The 17,689-nt window shown below is 51.2% G+C and overlaps 1 protein-coding gene across 1 annotated transcript; it reads left to right on the plus strand.

Annotated features, from left to right (window-relative positions):
• Positions 1-3,719: 3,719 nt before the first annotated feature.
• HSPBP1 (HSPA (Hsp70) binding protein 1) lies at positions 3,720-17,232 on the plus strand. Its single transcript, XM_065899656.1, has 8 exons — positions 3,720-3,787; positions 4,110-4,406; positions 6,541-6,745; positions 8,473-8,697; positions 12,216-12,371; positions 12,464-12,560; positions 13,031-13,142; positions 16,763-17,232. The coding sequence occupies exons 2-8, from the start codon at positions 4,203-4,205 to the stop codon at positions 16,835-16,837; spliced, it is 1,074 nt and encodes a 357-aa protein (XP_065755728.1). The 5' UTR covers positions 3,720-3,787; positions 4,110-4,202; the 3' UTR covers positions 16,838-17,232.
• Positions 17,233-17,689: the final 457 nt, after the last annotated feature.

The raw sequence follows: 17,689 nt of genomic DNA on the forward strand, positions 1-17,689 counted from the left end.
GAGGTGGGGACCACAAAAGATGGAGGATACATACAGGTGAAGGGCTAGATGCTGGGGGGATATGGGACAGATTGGACGGGCAGAGAAAAAGGGAGATAGAAGCAGAGAGAGGGAAAGCATTTGGGGAATTGCTGATCCAAGGCACATCTCTGTTCCCCCAGACCCCCAAGCTGTCCACCCAGGCCTCCGTTCCCCACTAGCATCAGGACCCTGTATCCACCCACAGCCCAGGGTGCCGGGTTTTAGATCATCTTGGATCCATACCTCCATTTAGGATCCACGATCCTCCTACAGAGAAACTTCCAGAACCCCTTGAGGTCCCTGTGTTTTTTTTAGGCCCCTGTCTATTCTCTGTGCCCACCATTGGATCCCGTAGATCTTCATGTGGGCTCCAGTATAATCATATGTCCCACTATAGCTCATCCATGGACCTGTGCACAGCTAGATTGCCACGTGATCCGGGATTCCCCTGTATCAGACACCCAAAAGTGTTAGGCACCCATTTAATTTCCAAATCACCTATAGAGTGTACCCATGAACCTTAAGTCTCCTAGTCAACCACTTTCATTCCGTGAATCTATACTCAGTGCCAAATCTAAGCCAGATACTGTTCCCAGTGTTGAGGGTACAGCAGGGAACCAAATCAACAAAGATCCCTGTCCTATGGAGCTCTCACTGCAGTGGATGAGACCAGAGATAAACAAGATAATCAAAATATATGGTATATTGGGAAGTCCCTGGTGGTCCAGTGGTTAGGACTCCGTGCTTCCACTGCAGGGGGCACAGGTTCGATCCCTGTTAGGGGAAGTAGGATCCCACAAGCCTCACAGCCAAAAAACAAAACAAAGAAAACAAAACAAAAAAAGCACAAAATATATGGTATGTTACAGAGTTGTGATCAGTGATGAAGTGGAAACTAAAGGAGGGAATGGGGACAGGAAATGTTTGTTGAGTAATTTTCTGTATGATTTTTTTTTTTTTAATTTATTTATTTATTTAGGTTGTGCTGGGTCTTAGTTGCGGCACGCGGGATCTTTGTTGCGGCATGTGGACTCTTAGTTCTGGCATGCATGCGGACTCAGTTGCAGTATGCATGCAGAATCTTGTTTCCCGACCAGGGATTGAACCTGGGCCCCCTGCATTGGGAGTGTGGAGTCTTACCCCCCAGACCAACAGGGAAGTCCCTTTATATGGTTTCCACTACTGTGCCAAGAAAGGCCTCCTCGGTGAAGGGACACTGAAGAAAAATGAGGGTCAGAGCCATGTAGATAAAGTGCCAGGAGCCTTCCAGGCAGAGGAAACAGCAGTGCAAAGGCCCTGTGGCAGGAGTGTGCCCGGTGTGTTATGGGAAGATTGAAGGAGCCAGTGTAGCTGGAGGGGAACAGTGAGAGGAAATGAGGTGAGGAAGCAGATCAAATAGGACCTTAGCTGCAGGGTGACCAGGGAATTCCCTGGTGGTTCAGTGGTTAGAACTCGGCACTTTCACTGCTGGGGACTGGGTTCGATCCCTGGTCAGGGAACTAAGATCCTGTAAGCCACGTGGCCACAAAAAAAAAAAAAAGGAGGGTGACCACATGTCCTGGTTTATGTCTATTATTCTGTAATTATTAATAGGGTCCGTTTTCACTCTCAAGTGTCTTGCTGTGGATGGAAAATTATATGATCATCCTTCTTACAGGTCATTGTAAAAGCTATGTCTTTTTTTTTTTGCAGTACGCAGGCCTCTCACTGTTGTGGCCTCTCCCGCTGCAGAGCACAGGCTCTGGACGCACAGGCTCAGCGGCCATGGCTCACGGGCCCAGCTGCTCTGCGGCATGTGGGATCTTCCCGGACCGGGACACGAAGCCATGTCCCCTGCATTGGCAGGCGGACTCTCAACCACTGCGCCACCAGGGAAGCCCAAAGCTATGTCTTTTAGAGGGTACCTGAGGAATTTTCATCTAGGCTACCATTATATTAAACATATGTTCATATTTGTAATGTTATATACAGTTACATGTTATATGTACATATATATTATATGGCATTATGTATAATAATGTATGTAAACAGTATTACAGATAGATGGACTTGTACATACGTGTACATAGGTATATTAGGCTGAACAACGGGCCCCCAAAGATGTCCACATCCTAATTCTCAGAACCTGTGAATATGTCACCTACATGGCAAAATGGACTTTGCAGATGTGATTGAAATGAAAATCTTAGGTGGGGAGGTTGTCCTGGTCATTTGGGTGGGCCCTAAATGTAATCACAAGCGTTCTTATGAGGGAGAGGCATGAGGATCAGAGTCAGAGGAGGAGATGGGATACGGAAAGAAACAGTAGCCAAAATGATGCAGCCACAATCCAAAGAAAGTGGGCAGCCTCTAGATGCTGGAAAAGGCCAGGAAACAGATTCTCCCCTGGAGCCTCCAGAAGAAACACAACCGTGCTGACACCTTGAGTTTAACTATTTTAACTCAGTGAGACCCATTCCGGGCTTCTGAACTGTAAGGTTATAAATCTGTGTTGTTTTAAGTTTTTGGTAATTTGTTAATAGCAGAGACAGGAAATGGATACAATAGGGTACCCAGGGGCCCAGACGCCTGATAGCTATCCTCCTCAGTGCTACACACACACACACACACACACACACACACACACACACGGCTTATATGTTTGGTCTTCCCATCTCTGTCCAAAAGATCACCCAGCACATCCCAGACCGAGCAGTGTGCTCAATATATCTGCGACTTGTGGGCTCCACCAAAGTTGAGTACAACCTTTTCCTGGAGTGGGAGGGCCTCTTATGGAAGAGAGAACTAGGATTTCTCTAAGCCCAGCCCAAAGCAAACACCTCCAAAGACCAGGCACATTCCCGGACCTGAGCCCCAAATCTGGCGCAGGGAGGCCTCGAGCCGCCTAAACCACCTTGCCCGGGCATTTTACTTCCAAGATTCAAGAATCACCTCCTAAAAAAAAAAAAAAAAAAATCACCTCCTTTGCACCTGGCAGGACTCAGGGATTCCACGAGGGAGACGCTAGAGGATAAGAGAGGTGCGCACAGGTGCTGCAGGTGGGGGTAACGGGCAGCCTCCTATGACGAAAGGGGAAATTGAGGCCACGAAGGCGGTGGGACAGGCCAAACTCTGCCTGGGTCAGGTATTAGTGTTGAGAACCCAGGGCTCTAGTAAAAGACGGAATCGGGGCCCAGGTGCAGGGGAAAACGCCCCGAGGATGAGGGGACCCTCGCTACAGGCAACCACGGGGTGGGGCGGGGCCAGGAAGAGGGCGGGGCTTAACGGGGAGCGGCGGGTGCACGGGCACGGGGGCGGGGTTTAGCTGGGAGAGGGCGAAAGGCCTAGAACAGGGGCGGAGCCTTAAGTGGCGGCGAGGGGCAGAGTTTAGAACTGGGACAGGGTGCGTGGGTGTGGAAGGGGTCTAGCCAAGGCGGAGCCAGACCAGGGAGCGGGGCCTGCACTAGGGCAGGGTGGAGCTTGCAACGAGGAGGAGGGGCTCATTAGGGGCGGGATCCGGGCAGGGGGCGGGGCTTACGCCAGAGCGTGAGCGCGGGGGGCGTGGCCTAGGTGAGGGGCCAGGCCGAGCGAAGTATCCCGCCAGGTGGGAAGGACTTAAGAACCGGGAGAAGTAGCCTCACGCCCAGGTACGGCCCTCAGTTGGGTGGCTGCGCGGGGAAATTCCGGGCGAGACCGTGAGTATTTCCGGTCAATATGGCGGCGCCCAGCAGAGTCAGGTGCGGGCGAGTTTGTCTTTAGTAGCGGCGGCGACACGAGGCCCGGGAAGGTGAGGTCCGCCCCGCTCAGGCTCCCCTCTTCGGAGAGGAGGGAGGAGACTTGTTGCTAAGAAGACCACAGGGAGGGCTTGTTGCTCTGAAGGCTGGGCAGTGGGGTTGCTAAGAGACGGGAAGGACTGCAGTGGAAATGGAGGAGGGGGTTGCTAGGGAGAGTAGGTGGGGCCTGTTGCTAGGGAGGAAGGAGGGACTTGTGACTTTGGGGAAGGGTCCTGTTGGTATGAGAGAAGAAAAGAGGGTTAAAGGGGGTGTGGGCAGAGTGGTTTGGGGTCATGCGGGGCCGCGGAGCTTCCCTAAAACGCCCCTTATCAGCAGACCCCCAGGAATCGACCCGCCAGGACGCCAGAGCTACCTCAGCGGGGACCATCCCCTACCCCAACACATTCTTCCCTTCTTTGCAAACAGCCCATGGCGAACCAAGGCTCCGGGAGCAGTCGTCTTCCCCTGGCGCTGCCCCCAGCCTCCCAGGGTTGCTCGTCAGGGGGCAGCGGCTCCTCCGCGGGCGGCTCCGGCAATCCCCCGCCACCGCGAAACCTCCAAGGTCTGCTGCAGATGGCCATCACGGCGGGCTCTGAAGAGCCAGACCTCCCTCCAGAACCCATGAGTGAGGAGGTAAAGGGTGGGGACCCGAGAAACTGGGGTGAGGGACGTGGGGACAGATATCTGGGGAGGGGCGGGAGTCCCGCTGTGAAGTCATAGTAGACTGTATTTGTGCTCGATAGGGTTATTGTAGACTGAAGGTCAGATCCCTGGATCCCTGCACTGTGCTGGGAGACAGTCTTATGCTAAAAAGAAAAAGCAAGGGCTCTCCAGAGCCAGACAGCCGTGGATTCAGCATCATACAGCTGTGTGACCTTGGGTATATCACGTCATGTTTCTGAGCGTCGAGTTCTTTAGTTGCAAGTTGATGTTGATGATAAGAATAACAGTGGTACTTCACAGGGTAGTTCTGAGGTTCCAGTTGAAGTAGGGCTCAACACAGAACCTGACACATAGGTCGTGCTCCTGAAGGCAGCAGGATATTCTCATTAAGAACACAGGCTCTGTGGACAGACCGCTTAGATTTGACTTAAGGCTTTGTGGATGGCTGACTATGTGACCTTGGGCAAGTCGCACTTTTCCGTGCCTCCATTTTCTCATCTGTGAAGTGGGAATAACAGTAATCCTTAACCATGGAAGGTTGTTTCGGAGATTAATAGCAATATTTGTTATACATGATGTTTAGTTGGCGATGACAATCACAGTATACAAAATATGGTGCTAATTCGGTTACATCCATGATGTCATTGAACCTCTGGGACCATGAGGTAGGCAACAGGCACAGAAAGATTAACATCTTGCCCAAATTTATCCAGGACAGTGACCACGGAGCCTGGCCAAAAACCAAAAAACCAGCGGCCAGTTTTCAGCGCTTATCTTATTTGACTTACTAGTAGCATTTGATTACTACCCCCTCCCCTTGAGTTCTTTCTTCATTTGGCATCTGGAACAAAATGCTTTTCTGCTTTTCATCCCACTCACTGGCTCTTCTTCCCCATCTCCTCTGTTGGTTCATCCTCATTCCCCAGCCTCTTAACCATGGAGCACACCAGGACTCTCTCTTCTACCCTCACTTCCTGTGTGATCTCACGTTGACGTTTTCCTCTGATGATTCTTTTAATTTTTTTATTTATTTTTTTAATGCGGTACGCGGGCCTCTCACTGCTGTGGCCTCTCCCATTGTGGAGCACAGGCTCTGGACGCGCAGGCTCAGCGGCCATGGCTCACGGGCCCAGCTACTCTGCGGCATGTGGGATCTTCCCGGACCAGGGCAAGAACCCATGTCCCCTGCATCGGCAGGCGGACTCTCAACCGCTGCGCCACCAGGGAAGCCCTGATGATTCTTAAATTTATATCTCTAGGCCAGTGGTGCTCTCCTGGGGGGGCAGTTTTAACCATGGTGGGGTCGGGGGGGTGGGAGGTGGGGGCAGTGCTGTTGGCATCTGGTGGGTGGAGGCCAGGGATGCTACTCAACACCCTACAGTGCACAGGACGACCCCCACGGCAGAACAATCCAGCTCAAAGTGTCAGCAGAGTCGAGGTTGAGAAATCCTCGAGGTTGAGATCAAGGCTGGACCTCCTCCCTGAACTTCAGGCAGCGTACTCAATATCTGGCCTTGGCTGTGCCATGGATCCCTCAAACTTAACAAGTTCAGAAATGAGCTCTAGGGCTTCCCTGGTGGCGCAGTGGCTGAGAGTCCGCCTGCTGATGCGGGGAACAGAAGTTCGTGCCCTGGTCTGGGAAGATCCCACATGCCGTGGAGCAGCCGGGCCCGTGAGCCATGGCCGCTGAGCCTGCGCGTCCGGAGCCTGTGCTCCGCAACGGGAGAGGCCACAACAGTGAGAGGCCCGCATACCGCACAAAAAAAAAAAAAAAAAAAAAAAAAAAAGAGCTCTAATCTCTACTCCTCTCACTCCACTGCTGATTCTCTTGCAGTCTTCCCCATCTCCTTCTAGTTGTTCAGGACAAAAACCTAGGTGTCCCTGACCCCTCTTTTTCCTCTCACGCCCCACAGCCAGTCTCTCCATAGATCTAGCGTCTAGAAACGAGTCTGTCAGTAGAGAAGGTGCCCGGTAGGTACGTGTTGACTGAAGGACACTCAACTCTCAGATGTTGGCTGTTATTATTAATGACTGTTATTCCTGAGTTGATTATTGATGAGGTTTGCTTCTTTCCCCCACCCTCCCGCTCCGCCTCAACCCCCAGAGGCGCCAGTGGCTGCAGGAGGCCATGTCGGCTGCCTTCCGGGGCCAGCGGGAAGAGGTGGAGCAGATGAAGAACTGCCTCCGAGTGCTGTCCCAGCCCACAACCCCCTCAGCTGGTGAGGCTGAACTGGCTGCTGACCAGCAAGAGCGCGAGGGGGCCCTGGAGCTGCTGGCCGACCTGTGCGAGAACATGGACAACGCTGCAGGTACAGCCAGGCCCGCTCCAGCCTGCCCCCAGCCTCCAGGGTCCTGTGCCTTCTGCCTTCTGGTCTCCCTTCTGTCTCTTGCCTCCTCCTCCTAAGCCCTGGGTCCTGCTGCAGCCCAGCCCTTGTCCTTTGTCTCAGGGACCACACAACCAGCCTCCTCCCAGCCTTCCAGCCTTACCCCTCCATTCGGGCTCTGACTCAGGCCCCAGGTGAGACTGCCCTGTCCCTCCATGCTTGGTCTGCTTGCCATCAGGAGCAGTGATGGTGCCAGGTTCAGTCCACCACCTCCCTGATGCTCTCTGAGACTGACCATTTCACCCTAGTCTGCTGGGAGTCCATTGCCACTCCCTAGAGTAAGAGACAGGAGGTGGTCCTGGATGGGGTAGTCAGAGAAGGCCTCCCCGAGGAGTGGCATTTGATCAGAGACCTGAAGTGAGGGCGTGAGTCATGGAATTAGCTCTGGAAAAAGCATTCCAGGTAGAGGGAATGACCAGTGCAAAGGCCCTGAGGTGGGAACCTGCCTGGCCTGTGTGGGAACAGCAGTGAAGCCAGCAGAGCAGAGTGAGTGAGGGGCGAGGTCTAGGAAGTGACGCTGGGCATAGAGGGGCTCACGGGCCAAGGCTGGTGCTGTGGGTTTTATTCTAAATGCTGAGAAGCCAATAGAAGGATGAGTGGTCACTTCCACTTGGAGGGGTGTGGTGTGGTCGTTGATGGTGTGGATTTGTCTGTTCTGGACATTTTAGGTACATGGAATAGTAGAATATGTCACCTTTTGTGACTGGATTCCTTCACTGAAGGTGATGTTTTCAAGGTTCTTCCACGTCTTAGCTGTATCAGAACTTTATTACTTTTTGTGGCTGACTGAGACGCCAGTGTGTGGATGGGCTACATGTTGTTTATTCGTTCATCAGTTGACGGGCATTTGGGTCACTTCCCCCTTTGGTTATAGTAAATAATGCTGCTGTGAACACTGGTGTACAAGCATATGTTCAAGTTTCTGCTTTCGATGCTTTTAGATATATATGTAAGAGTTGTCACAGGGTAACTCTGTATTTAACTTTTTGGAGAACCACCAAGCTCACCAATACAGAAAACAGGTGGTAGGCTATAGTTTGCGGACGTCTGGTGTGGTGTGTTCTCCAACAGGGGATGTTCTGATTGTCACAAAGACGGGGGGTCAGAACTGGCATTTAGTGGGCTGGAGTCTGGGACCCTGACCCTCCAAATGCTGACATTGTTGAGACACACTGGCCTTGGACAGACCCCCAGTTGGGTGCTTGGGGAGAGCCTGCCCTTGGGGGCAGGCTCCCCTCAGCCTCACCTGGTGTATTTGTCCAGTTGGGCTGCCGTAACAAAGCACCACAGACTGGGGACTTAAACAACAGAAGGCTCTTCTCTCACAGTTCTGGAGGCTCGAAGTCTGAGGGTTGATTTCTTCTGAGGCCCCTGTCCTTGGCTTGTATATGGGGGCCTTCTTGCTCTGTCCTCATGTGGTCATCCCTCTGTGCATGTCTGTGTCCTAATCTCCTCTTTTTTATAAGGGCCCCGGTCATATTGGATTAGGGCCCCAACCCATGACACCGTTTCACTTTAATCACCTCTTTAAAGCCCTGTCTCCAGATAGAGACATATTTTGAGGCCTTGGGGGTTAGGGCTTCAGTGTAAATCTGTGGGGACACAGCTCAGCTCATCACACCTGGCCTGTCTGCTCCCCTCTCTCCACACAGACTTCTGCCAGCTGTCCGGCATGCACCTGCTGGTGGGCCGCTACCTGGAGGCGGGGCCTGCGGGGCTGCGGTGGCGGGCGGCGCAGCTCATCGGCACGTGCAGCCAGAACGTGGCAGCCATCCAGGAGCAGGTGCTGGGCCTTGGCGCACTGCGCAAGCTGCTGCGCCTGCTGGATCGGGACCCCTGCGATGCTGTGCGCGTCAAGGCCCTCTTTGCCATCTCCTGTGAGTGTCCCGGGGGCTGCCGGGGAGGGGCTCGGGTCCCTAGGGCTGGTGCCAGCTTCCGGATCTGCTTTGGGGCAGAGAGAGAGGGGCCTTGTGTGTTCGTTTATCCCCGGTACCTGCCGGGGCTCTGCTGGGTGCTGGGAACAGAGCAGTGAGCTTGCCACACCTGCCGCTGGTCAGAGAGCCAGAGCCTCACAACACGGGACGAGGCCCAGCTTGAGTGCTTTTAGGCCCCTCAGGGCTCTCAGTCTTGGCACTGTTGACATTTGGGGCCCCGATCACTCCTTGTCATGGGCGGGGTCCTCTCGGGGGCTGCTTGAGTGTCATCACAGCTCAAGCTGGGCGGTCAGCTTCTCCCAGAGAATGCAATCCAGGATGCCAGGCAGGAGCTACAGGAACTATCAATTCAATGCCCTTTATCTTTTTTTTTTTTCCTCTTTTTTGGTACCTCTTAAAACCCACCCCTGTCTTGTGCCTCCCCGCTCCCCTTTCATCACTGGTAACCACTAGTTTGTTCTCTACATCTGTGAGTCTGCTTCTTTTTTATTATATTCAATAGTTTGTTTTATTTTATTTTTTTAAAAATATTTTATTTATTTGGTTGGTTGTGCCGGGTCTTAGTTGTGGCAGGCAGCCTTCTTAGTTGTGGCACGCGAACTCTTAGTTGCAGCATGCGTGTGGGATCTAGTTCCCCGACCAGGGATCGAACCCGGGCCCCCTGAATGGGGAGCGTGGAGTCTTAACCACTGCACCACCAGGGAAGTCCCTCAGTAGTTTGTTTTATTTTTTAGATTCCACATATAAGTGATAACATACCATATTTGTCTTTCTCTCTCTGACTTATTTCACTGAGCGTAATACCTCCAAGTCCATCCATGTTGTTGCAAATGACAAAATTTCATTTTTTTCTTACGGCTGAGGCCTTTTATTTTTATTTATTTATTTTATTTATTTTTATTTTTGGCTGCGTTGGGTCTTTGTTGCTGTGCACGGGCTTTCTCTAGTTGCAGCGAGTGGGGGCTACTCTTCCTTGCGGTGCGCAGACTTCTCATTGTGGTGGCCTCTCTTGTTGCAGAGCACAGGCTCTAGGCGCTCAGGCTTCAGTAGATGTGGCTCGCAGGCTCTAGGGCGCAGGCTCAGTAGCTGTGGCGCACGGACTTAGTTGCTCCGCAGCATGCGGGATCTTCCCGGACCAGAGCTCGAACCCGTGTCTCCTGCATTGGCAGGCGGATTCTTAACCACTGCGCCACCAGGGAAGCCCGAGGCCTTTTATATTTTTAAAAATTGATGTAAAATTCACATAACTATTTTCAAGTGTACAATTCAGTGGCATCTGCCTTCTTTTTTTGGGGGGTGGGCATGGCTGCAGGGTATGCCATCGTGTGGCAGCTACCATTTGGAAAGTGCTTAGGACAGGCCAGCCCTGGTGCTACGAGCCCTTTGCTTGGTCGGTCTCCTGACTGCTCCTGTGGCCCGCTGCATGGAGGCTCACAGAGGTTCACCCTCTGGCCGCAGACCAAGAGAAGGTCAGGTGGAGGAGTGTGTGAGAGCTGCAGAGGAGGTCGGTGGGGGCACCCCCAGGGAGATGCATCTCCAGGCCACTGGCATCTAGTGGGCTCAGGCCAGGGCTGCCGCTCAACACCCTCCAGTGCACAGGGCGGCCCCCACGACACAGAATGGCCTGTACCTGCATGTCAGCTGTGCCCAGTGGAGAGGCCCTGGAGTGAAGGGAAGTGGTTGCTCCTGGATCCGTCATGAAGGCAGAGCGGACGTGGAGGGTTGTCATGTCTTCCCCTCACCATCCGCCTGTCCTTTTTTTTATTTTTTAAATTGAGTAATGTTTTATCTAACCCCATATATCCAAATTATTATCATTTCGGCCCATCATTATGTGGAGTATTAATGAGATATTTTACATCTTTTTTTTTCACTCTACGTCTTTGAAACCCAGTGTACATCCTACATATAAAGCACATCTCACCTCAGGCTGTATTTTTAGCAGTCAGTGTGGAGTGTAGTTCTAGTGAGGGGACGAAGTTGTGCTTAATGGGAACATGCTGTACCACTGCTTCACTTTTTTACCCTAAACTGAAATAAATTAAACTCAAATGAGATTAACAACTCAGGTCCTCAGTGGCACTTGCCACATGTCAGGGATTTACTGGCCACGGGTTTCTGGGGGCTCCCATCTATCCTGGCCTAGACCCTGCCCAAGTCGGCGCCTCCTTGGAGGTGCACCCCTCAGGCTGGTTCTGTCATACTCGGAGGCCTTCCAGGGTGACCCCTCATGAAGTAGTCTGGCTCTCTGGGTCTTAGTTTCCTCATCAGTAAAATGGGATTCCTAGAGCACTCACCTCCTAGGGTGGTTTTGAGGATTAAAAAGAGGTAATGTTCCCATCAGTGGATGGATGGATTAAAAAACACGTGGCTTATTCATACAATGGGATACTATTCAACCATTAAAAGGAATGAAATATTGATTCATGCTGTAACCTGGACGAGCCTAGAAAACATGCTGAGTGAAAGAAGCCGACCACAGAAGACCACACAGTGTTTGATTCCATTTATATGAAATGTCCAGAAGAGGCAAATTCATAGATGTGGAAAGCGGATTAGTGGTTGCCAATTGTGGGGAGGGACTGCTAACAGGTATGGGGCTTCTTTTGGGAGTGATGAAAATATGCTGGAGTTAGATAGTTATGGTAAGCCAACCTTGTGAATATACTAAAAACCACTGAATTGTATACTTTAAAAAGGTAAATTGTACAGACTGTGGAATTATATCTCAATTAAAAATATATTTTTTTAAAGTACTCTGCTCTTTTTTAAAAAAATTAATTAATTAATTAATTAATTTAATTTTGGCTGCCTTGGGTCTTCGTTGCTGCACGCGGGCTTTCTCTAGTTGCGGCGAGCGGGGGCTACTCTTCGTTGCGGTGCGCGGGCTTCTCTTGTTGTGGAGCACGGGCTCTAGGCGCGCGGGCTTCAGTAGTTGTGGCACACAGGCTCAGTAGTTGTGTTGCGGGCTCTAGAGCGCAGGCTCAGTAGTTGTGGTGCCTGGGCTTAGTTGCTCCGTGGCATGTGGGATCTTCCTGGACCAGGGCTGGAACCCGTGTCCCCTGCGTTGGCAGACGGATTCTTAACCACTGTACCACCAGGGAAGTCCCTAAATTAAAAATACTTAAAGGTAATGCTTGTGAAGCACGGACCCATAGAAATCGATGATGATGAGGATGGTGATGATTGTGGTGTTTATGGTGGTGATGGTGAGGTGATGATGGTAATGATGATACTGGTGATGATGGTGGTGATGGTAGTGGTGATGATGGTGATGATGATGATACTGGTGATGGTGGTGGTCATGGTGTTGATGGTGGTGATGGTAGTGGTGATGATGATATTGGTGGTGATGATGGTGGGTGATGACAGTAATGATGGTGGTGATGGTGAGATAATGGGGACGATGATGGTGGCAGTGGTGACTGTCACCTCAAGGCCCCGCCTTCCCCCCTCCCCAGGCCTGGTCCGGGAGCAGGAGGCTGGGCTGCTGCAGTTCCTCCGCCTGGACGGCTTCTCTGTGTTGATGCGGGCCATGCAGCAGCAGGTGCAAAAGCTCAAGGTCAAGTCGGCGTTCCTGCTGCAGAACCTGCTGGTGGGCCACCCTGAACACAAAGGTGGGGTGGCCAGGGCAGGGAGCTGGGATGGTTCCTGGCGGGGAGTGCACGGGGGAAGGGACTGCCCCTCTGACCCCGTGGCCCTTCCGCAGGGACCCTGTGCTCCATGGGCATGGTCCAGCAGCTGGTGGCCCTCGTCCGAACAGAACACAGTCCCTTCCATGAGCACGTGCTTGGAGCCCTGTGCAGGTGCGCTGGGGCCCAAAAGGACCGCCCCCCTCCGTGGGGGCTAAAGGGTTTAGGGTCAGAGGGGAGCAGGAACCACGGCGCTGGCCCTCCCTGAGCCTCAGTTTCCTCACCTTGGGGGCTGCCGCAGCAGCCTGGGGAGGAGGGGGAGAGTCTTTCTTACACTCATACTCCCCCATCCCCCGCACAAAGTACAAGCAGATTAGAGTCTTAAAACACGATGGAATGGAGCAGCTGGACAAGCAGGCAGCAGCTCTCACGTGTGGAGTCGGCTCCAGGCCGGGCACTGTGCTGAGTGCCCTGTTTTGTACAAGTCTCATCGAAGTCCCTGGGCTGGGGCGGGGACAGGAGTCAAGTCCACGTTGCAGGTGGGGAAACTGAGGCCCAGTGTGGGGGAGCAGCTTGCCGAGGCTCCCGTGGTTCAGGGTGCTGTGCAGAGCGAGGTCCCAAGGGCTGCTCTCCTGTCCCCGCAGCTTGGTGACGGACTTCCCCCAGGGTGTGCGGGAGTGCCGGGAGCCCGAGCTGGGCCTGGAGGAGCTTCTGCGGCACCGGTGCCAGCTGCTGCAGCAGCACGAGGAGTACCAGGTACTGCTGATGGGAGGGGCGGGGGCGCTGGCCCAGGGGACCCGGCCGTTTTGTGGGAGGGGCCAGCCTGGTGCCTGCCTTCTGGGTCTCTTCTCCCACGGTTTTGTTTACATCCTCTTTACAATTCATGTGTTTCTCTAGTCATCATTCAGCAAACATTTATTGCCCCCCCGCCATGTGACTCGTGCTGTGTTAACACCAGGGGGATTGCAAGGAGAACCAGAAGCTCGGGGTTTTGAGAGTTAAAGAGTTAACGAATTCATTTAATTTTTTTTTTTTTTTTGGCCATGACTCACAGCTTGCGGGATCTTAGTTCCCCAAGTGGGGATAGAACCTGTAACCCCTGCAGTGGAAGCATTGAGTCCTAACCACTGGACCGCCAGGGAATTCCCCCAAACTCATCTAATTATTATCCAAATTATTTAATATTGTTGTTTACATCATATCATTCAAATATTTAAGTATTTTTAGATTGATAAATAAGTAAATGATAAATAGCAACAAATTAAATATTTGATTAAATAGGTAAGTAACTAATATGTGATAAATAACAACTCATTAGCTATTTAATTAGATAAAGGGTAACAAGTGATAACAAGCAATAAATAACTCACTAAATAGTTAAATATATAAGTAACAAATAAGTGATAACAACTCATTAGATATTAATTATATAGATATTGAGTAACAAGTGATAAGTAACAACTCAGGTATTTAAATAGATAAGTAACAAATAAGTGATAAAGAACAACTAATTACATATTCAGCAGTTATTTAATTATTTAAAGGATTAAGTGATTTAGTTAACTTTACTTAAGTAATTTATCCAACCGTTATAGTACCGCCCAGACGCTGGTGCTTCCGCAAAGCTGGACACAGCAAACGTGCCAGCTTCTTGGGACTTCCATTGTGCTGAGATCATTCCTCTGTGGACACCATCAGGTGTTTGCAGAAGGGTGCTGGGCACTGGGTGTGAGGAGCGGGGGTGACTGGGAGAGGCACAGTGCCCGCCCCCAGGGGCTCGCCCCCTGACCTCATCACGAGAACCCGTGGAGATTTGTGCCCATGGGGGGCAGGGGAAGCCCCGGCCCTCGTCCGGCCTGTGGTTTTAGCCATCCTTGCTTGATGCATCCATGTGTTTGTTCCCTGAGCCTCTGGTGTGCCAGATCCTGGTACCAGACCATGAGACCAACCTGGTGAGGGAAGCCTCTTGTGAACCGGCCAACATGCCTTTTTTTTTGTTTTCAAAACAAATTTTAACAGCTTTATTGAGGTATAATTTACCTATATTGAAAGTGTGCAATGTGAGAAGTTTTACATATGTATACATCTGTGGAAACCTTCATTTTTCCATCAGGGGCAGGTCACCCATGTGCCAGGTCCCAACCTGAGCACTGGAGATTTGGGGCAAAGGGATACAGCCTTGGTTCTCATGGGGCTCATGGGGTAACAGATAAAAATGTAGACAAACGCACACACAAATACGTATTTACAGATACATATCTATCTATCTATCTATACACACGCGTGTAATACGTATCTATATAATTTAACATATACTGTTGTGTATAATATGACATGAGGAAGTTAGAACTACAGTGAGGAAAAATTAAACCAGTGAGGGGTTAGAGAATGGTGGGATGTGATATTTTAGGTAAGGTGGTACATTTGTTTCCTAGAGCTGCTGTAACAGAGTACACTGGGTGGCTTAACACAGAAATGTATTGTTTCACAGTTCTGGGGAACAGAAGTCTGAAGTCAAGGTGTCAGCCAGACCGTGCTCCCTCTGAAGGTTCTAGGGAAGAATCTTTCCTTGCCTTTTCCAGCTTCTAGTAGTTGCTGGCAGTCCTTGACGTTCCTTGGCTTATGGATACATCCGTCACTCCGATTTCTGCCTCTGTTTTCACATGGCCTTCTTTCTCCCCTATGTGTCTGTCTTAGAACTCTTTCCAGATATGTAAATAGAGGTGTGCTTTAATTTCAGTGTAATTCAATATTATAATTGCATAGTATTCTCTGAAGTGATTACATCATGATTTAGCCAGTCCTCTTTTGTAGGTACTTTTGTGGGCCGTGTGTAGAGTTAAATTAAATTACATTGGTGCTCTTTGAATAGGCCCCATAGTCATGTGGTTCAAAATTCAAGATGCATGAGAGGATAAACAGTGAAAAGTCTCCCTCCTACCCCTATTCCTATCCACCCAGTTCTTCCTGTGGCCTTCCTAAGATAGTCTGTGCACATACAAGGAAATGTACATATCAATTCTTTTCCTCTTCCTCTCTTCATTTTGTGTAAATTCAGCCTATTCTGACCACTATTCTGCTCTTGCCATATTCCCTTTCATAACATATCCACGAGTGTGTTTCCTGTCGGTGCCTATGGCTCTATCCTCTTGGAGTTTGTTTCCACTCTTTCACTACTATCAACTCTGCTAAAAGAATAACCTTTTACACATGTAACTTTAGGAGTATGTCTATAGAACAATTTCTAGAAAGGGAAAGGCTGGGTTAAGGTAGGTTAAAGATGAAGTTACAGGGTTTAAGCGCCACGTCCTTAGCTGTTGCCAAGTTGTTCTCCATAGAAGTTGAACCATTCGACACTGCAGCCATGAGGGTACTCAACTTTCCCACATCCTGGCCAGGATAGGGTGCCTCAAGACATTTGACCTTTCTTCAAGCTTTTCCTCAAGCCATTTGACCTTTCTTCAAGCTTATTGGTGAAAAGCAGTATTCCAGTCCAGTTTATGTTTGCATTTCTCCTGTGAGTGAAGTTGGGCATCTTTTTCCTTTTTTTGTGAACTACTCATTCATATCCTTTGCCCATTTATCTAATGGGTGGTGGTTTTGCAACTGATTCATTAAAGCTTTATTTTTTAAAAAAATTTTGATTGATTGATTGCTGCATTGGGTCTTCGTTGCTGCCTGCAGGCTTTCTCTAGTTGTGGCGAGTGGGGGCTACTCTTCGTTGCAGTGCGCGGGCTCCTCATTGCGGTGGCTTCTCTTGTTGCAGAGCACCGGCTCTAGGCGTGCAGGCTTCAGTAGCTGTGGCACGCAGGCTTCAGTAGTTGTGGCTCACGGGCTCTAGAGCGCAGTCTCAGTAGTTGTGGCACACGGGCTTAGTTGCTCCGTGGTATGTGGGATCTTCCCGGACCAGGGCTCGAACCCGTGTCCCCTGCGTTGGCAGGCAGATTCTTAACCACTGCGTCACCAGGGAAGCCCCCATTAAAGCTCTTGAAGTATTAAGTATGTTAGACGTTTGTGATGAGTTGCAAATATTTTTCACCTCAAATTGTTGTTTTTCTTTCACTTTTGTTTCTGGCATCTTTCTGCTATGCAGATACCTTTTATGTTTATGTGGTCCAATCTATCAGTGCTTCTTTCTTGGTCTCTGGAGTTTGTATCCATGGAAGGGATTTTAAGTAGGGATTAATCAAGGTTGGTCATTTCTGGGAGTTAGGACAAGCTGGAGGGGGCTGATGTGAGGACAGACCAGTGGGGTGAGACAGGAAGCTTCTGGGGTGGTGGGTGGGAGGGAAGAGGAGCCGTTTCTGCGGGCAAAGCTGGTGAAGGCAGGGGGTGGCCTCTGCACTCAGGGCTCCCAATCTCACACCCCAATCCAGGAGGAGCTGGAGTTCTGCGAAAAGTTGCTACAGACCTGTTTCTCCACCCCGACGGACGACAGCATGGATCGGTGAAACCCGGTGGCTTCTCTCCCTCTCTTTGTGGGAACCCCAGGCCTCCTGACTCCCCCTCACCCACGAGGCCCTCTCCCAAAGGAGAGCAGGGCCTTGATGGTGCCGGGGCGTGTCAGCCCGTCTCTTCTCAGCCCTCAGGAGGGGCGCTGAAAAAGGCACTGGCTCCTTGGACCCCACCTCTCGTGCACTCTCACTCCATTCCCCCTTCTCGTGTCCACACTGGTCTTCCAGTAAAGGTGTTTCTCCTCCACCACCTCCTTCACTGCCACCTTTGTCACCTCCCCTGGAGAGTGCCTTGGTTGGGGAGGAGGGGCACGATCTTAGGGGACGTGGGGAGCCATGGAGGGAACAACAGCGGGCGGAACCTGGGAATAATAAAAGTGTTGCTATCTAAAGTCCAGAGCCATTGTCTCCTTTCATCCTCCTGGCCTCTCTGGAGAAGGAATGTGTGGGATAGTCCTCTTGGGCCCCCACCGTCTCTGCAACTACTCTTCTGTTTGAGGACTCTCAACGTTATACACCCGTGCTGCTGAGCCTAAGGCGGAAGCCAAGTTCTTTCCCGGCAGGACGTGCTGGGGTGGGGGGGCGGAAATCACGTGGCTTCAGCTCTGCCAATCAGGGCTCGCCGTGCACCCGCTCGCGAGCCGCGGCCGGAGAACGGGGAGCACGTTGCGGAGGTCCCGCTGTACTGCCCGCGCCGGGGCTAGTGGTCCCTCTGGGTACCTGGGGCAGGCCGTGGTTGGGCGTGGGCTTTGTCCCGACAGGAAAGCGCTAAGCCTTTTCTCCAGCCTTCTCCAAGATAGGGGGGCGAGCTGGGACAGAGGGATACTGCCTCGCCTCCTTTAATAAATT

The sequence above is a fragment of the Phocoena phocoena genome, chromosome 20 (assembly GCF_963924675.1).
Source record: "Phocoena phocoena chromosome 20, mPhoPho1.1, whole genome shotgun sequence".
NCBI lineage: Eukaryota > Metazoa > Chordata > Mammalia > Artiodactyla > Phocoenidae > Phocoena > Phocoena phocoena.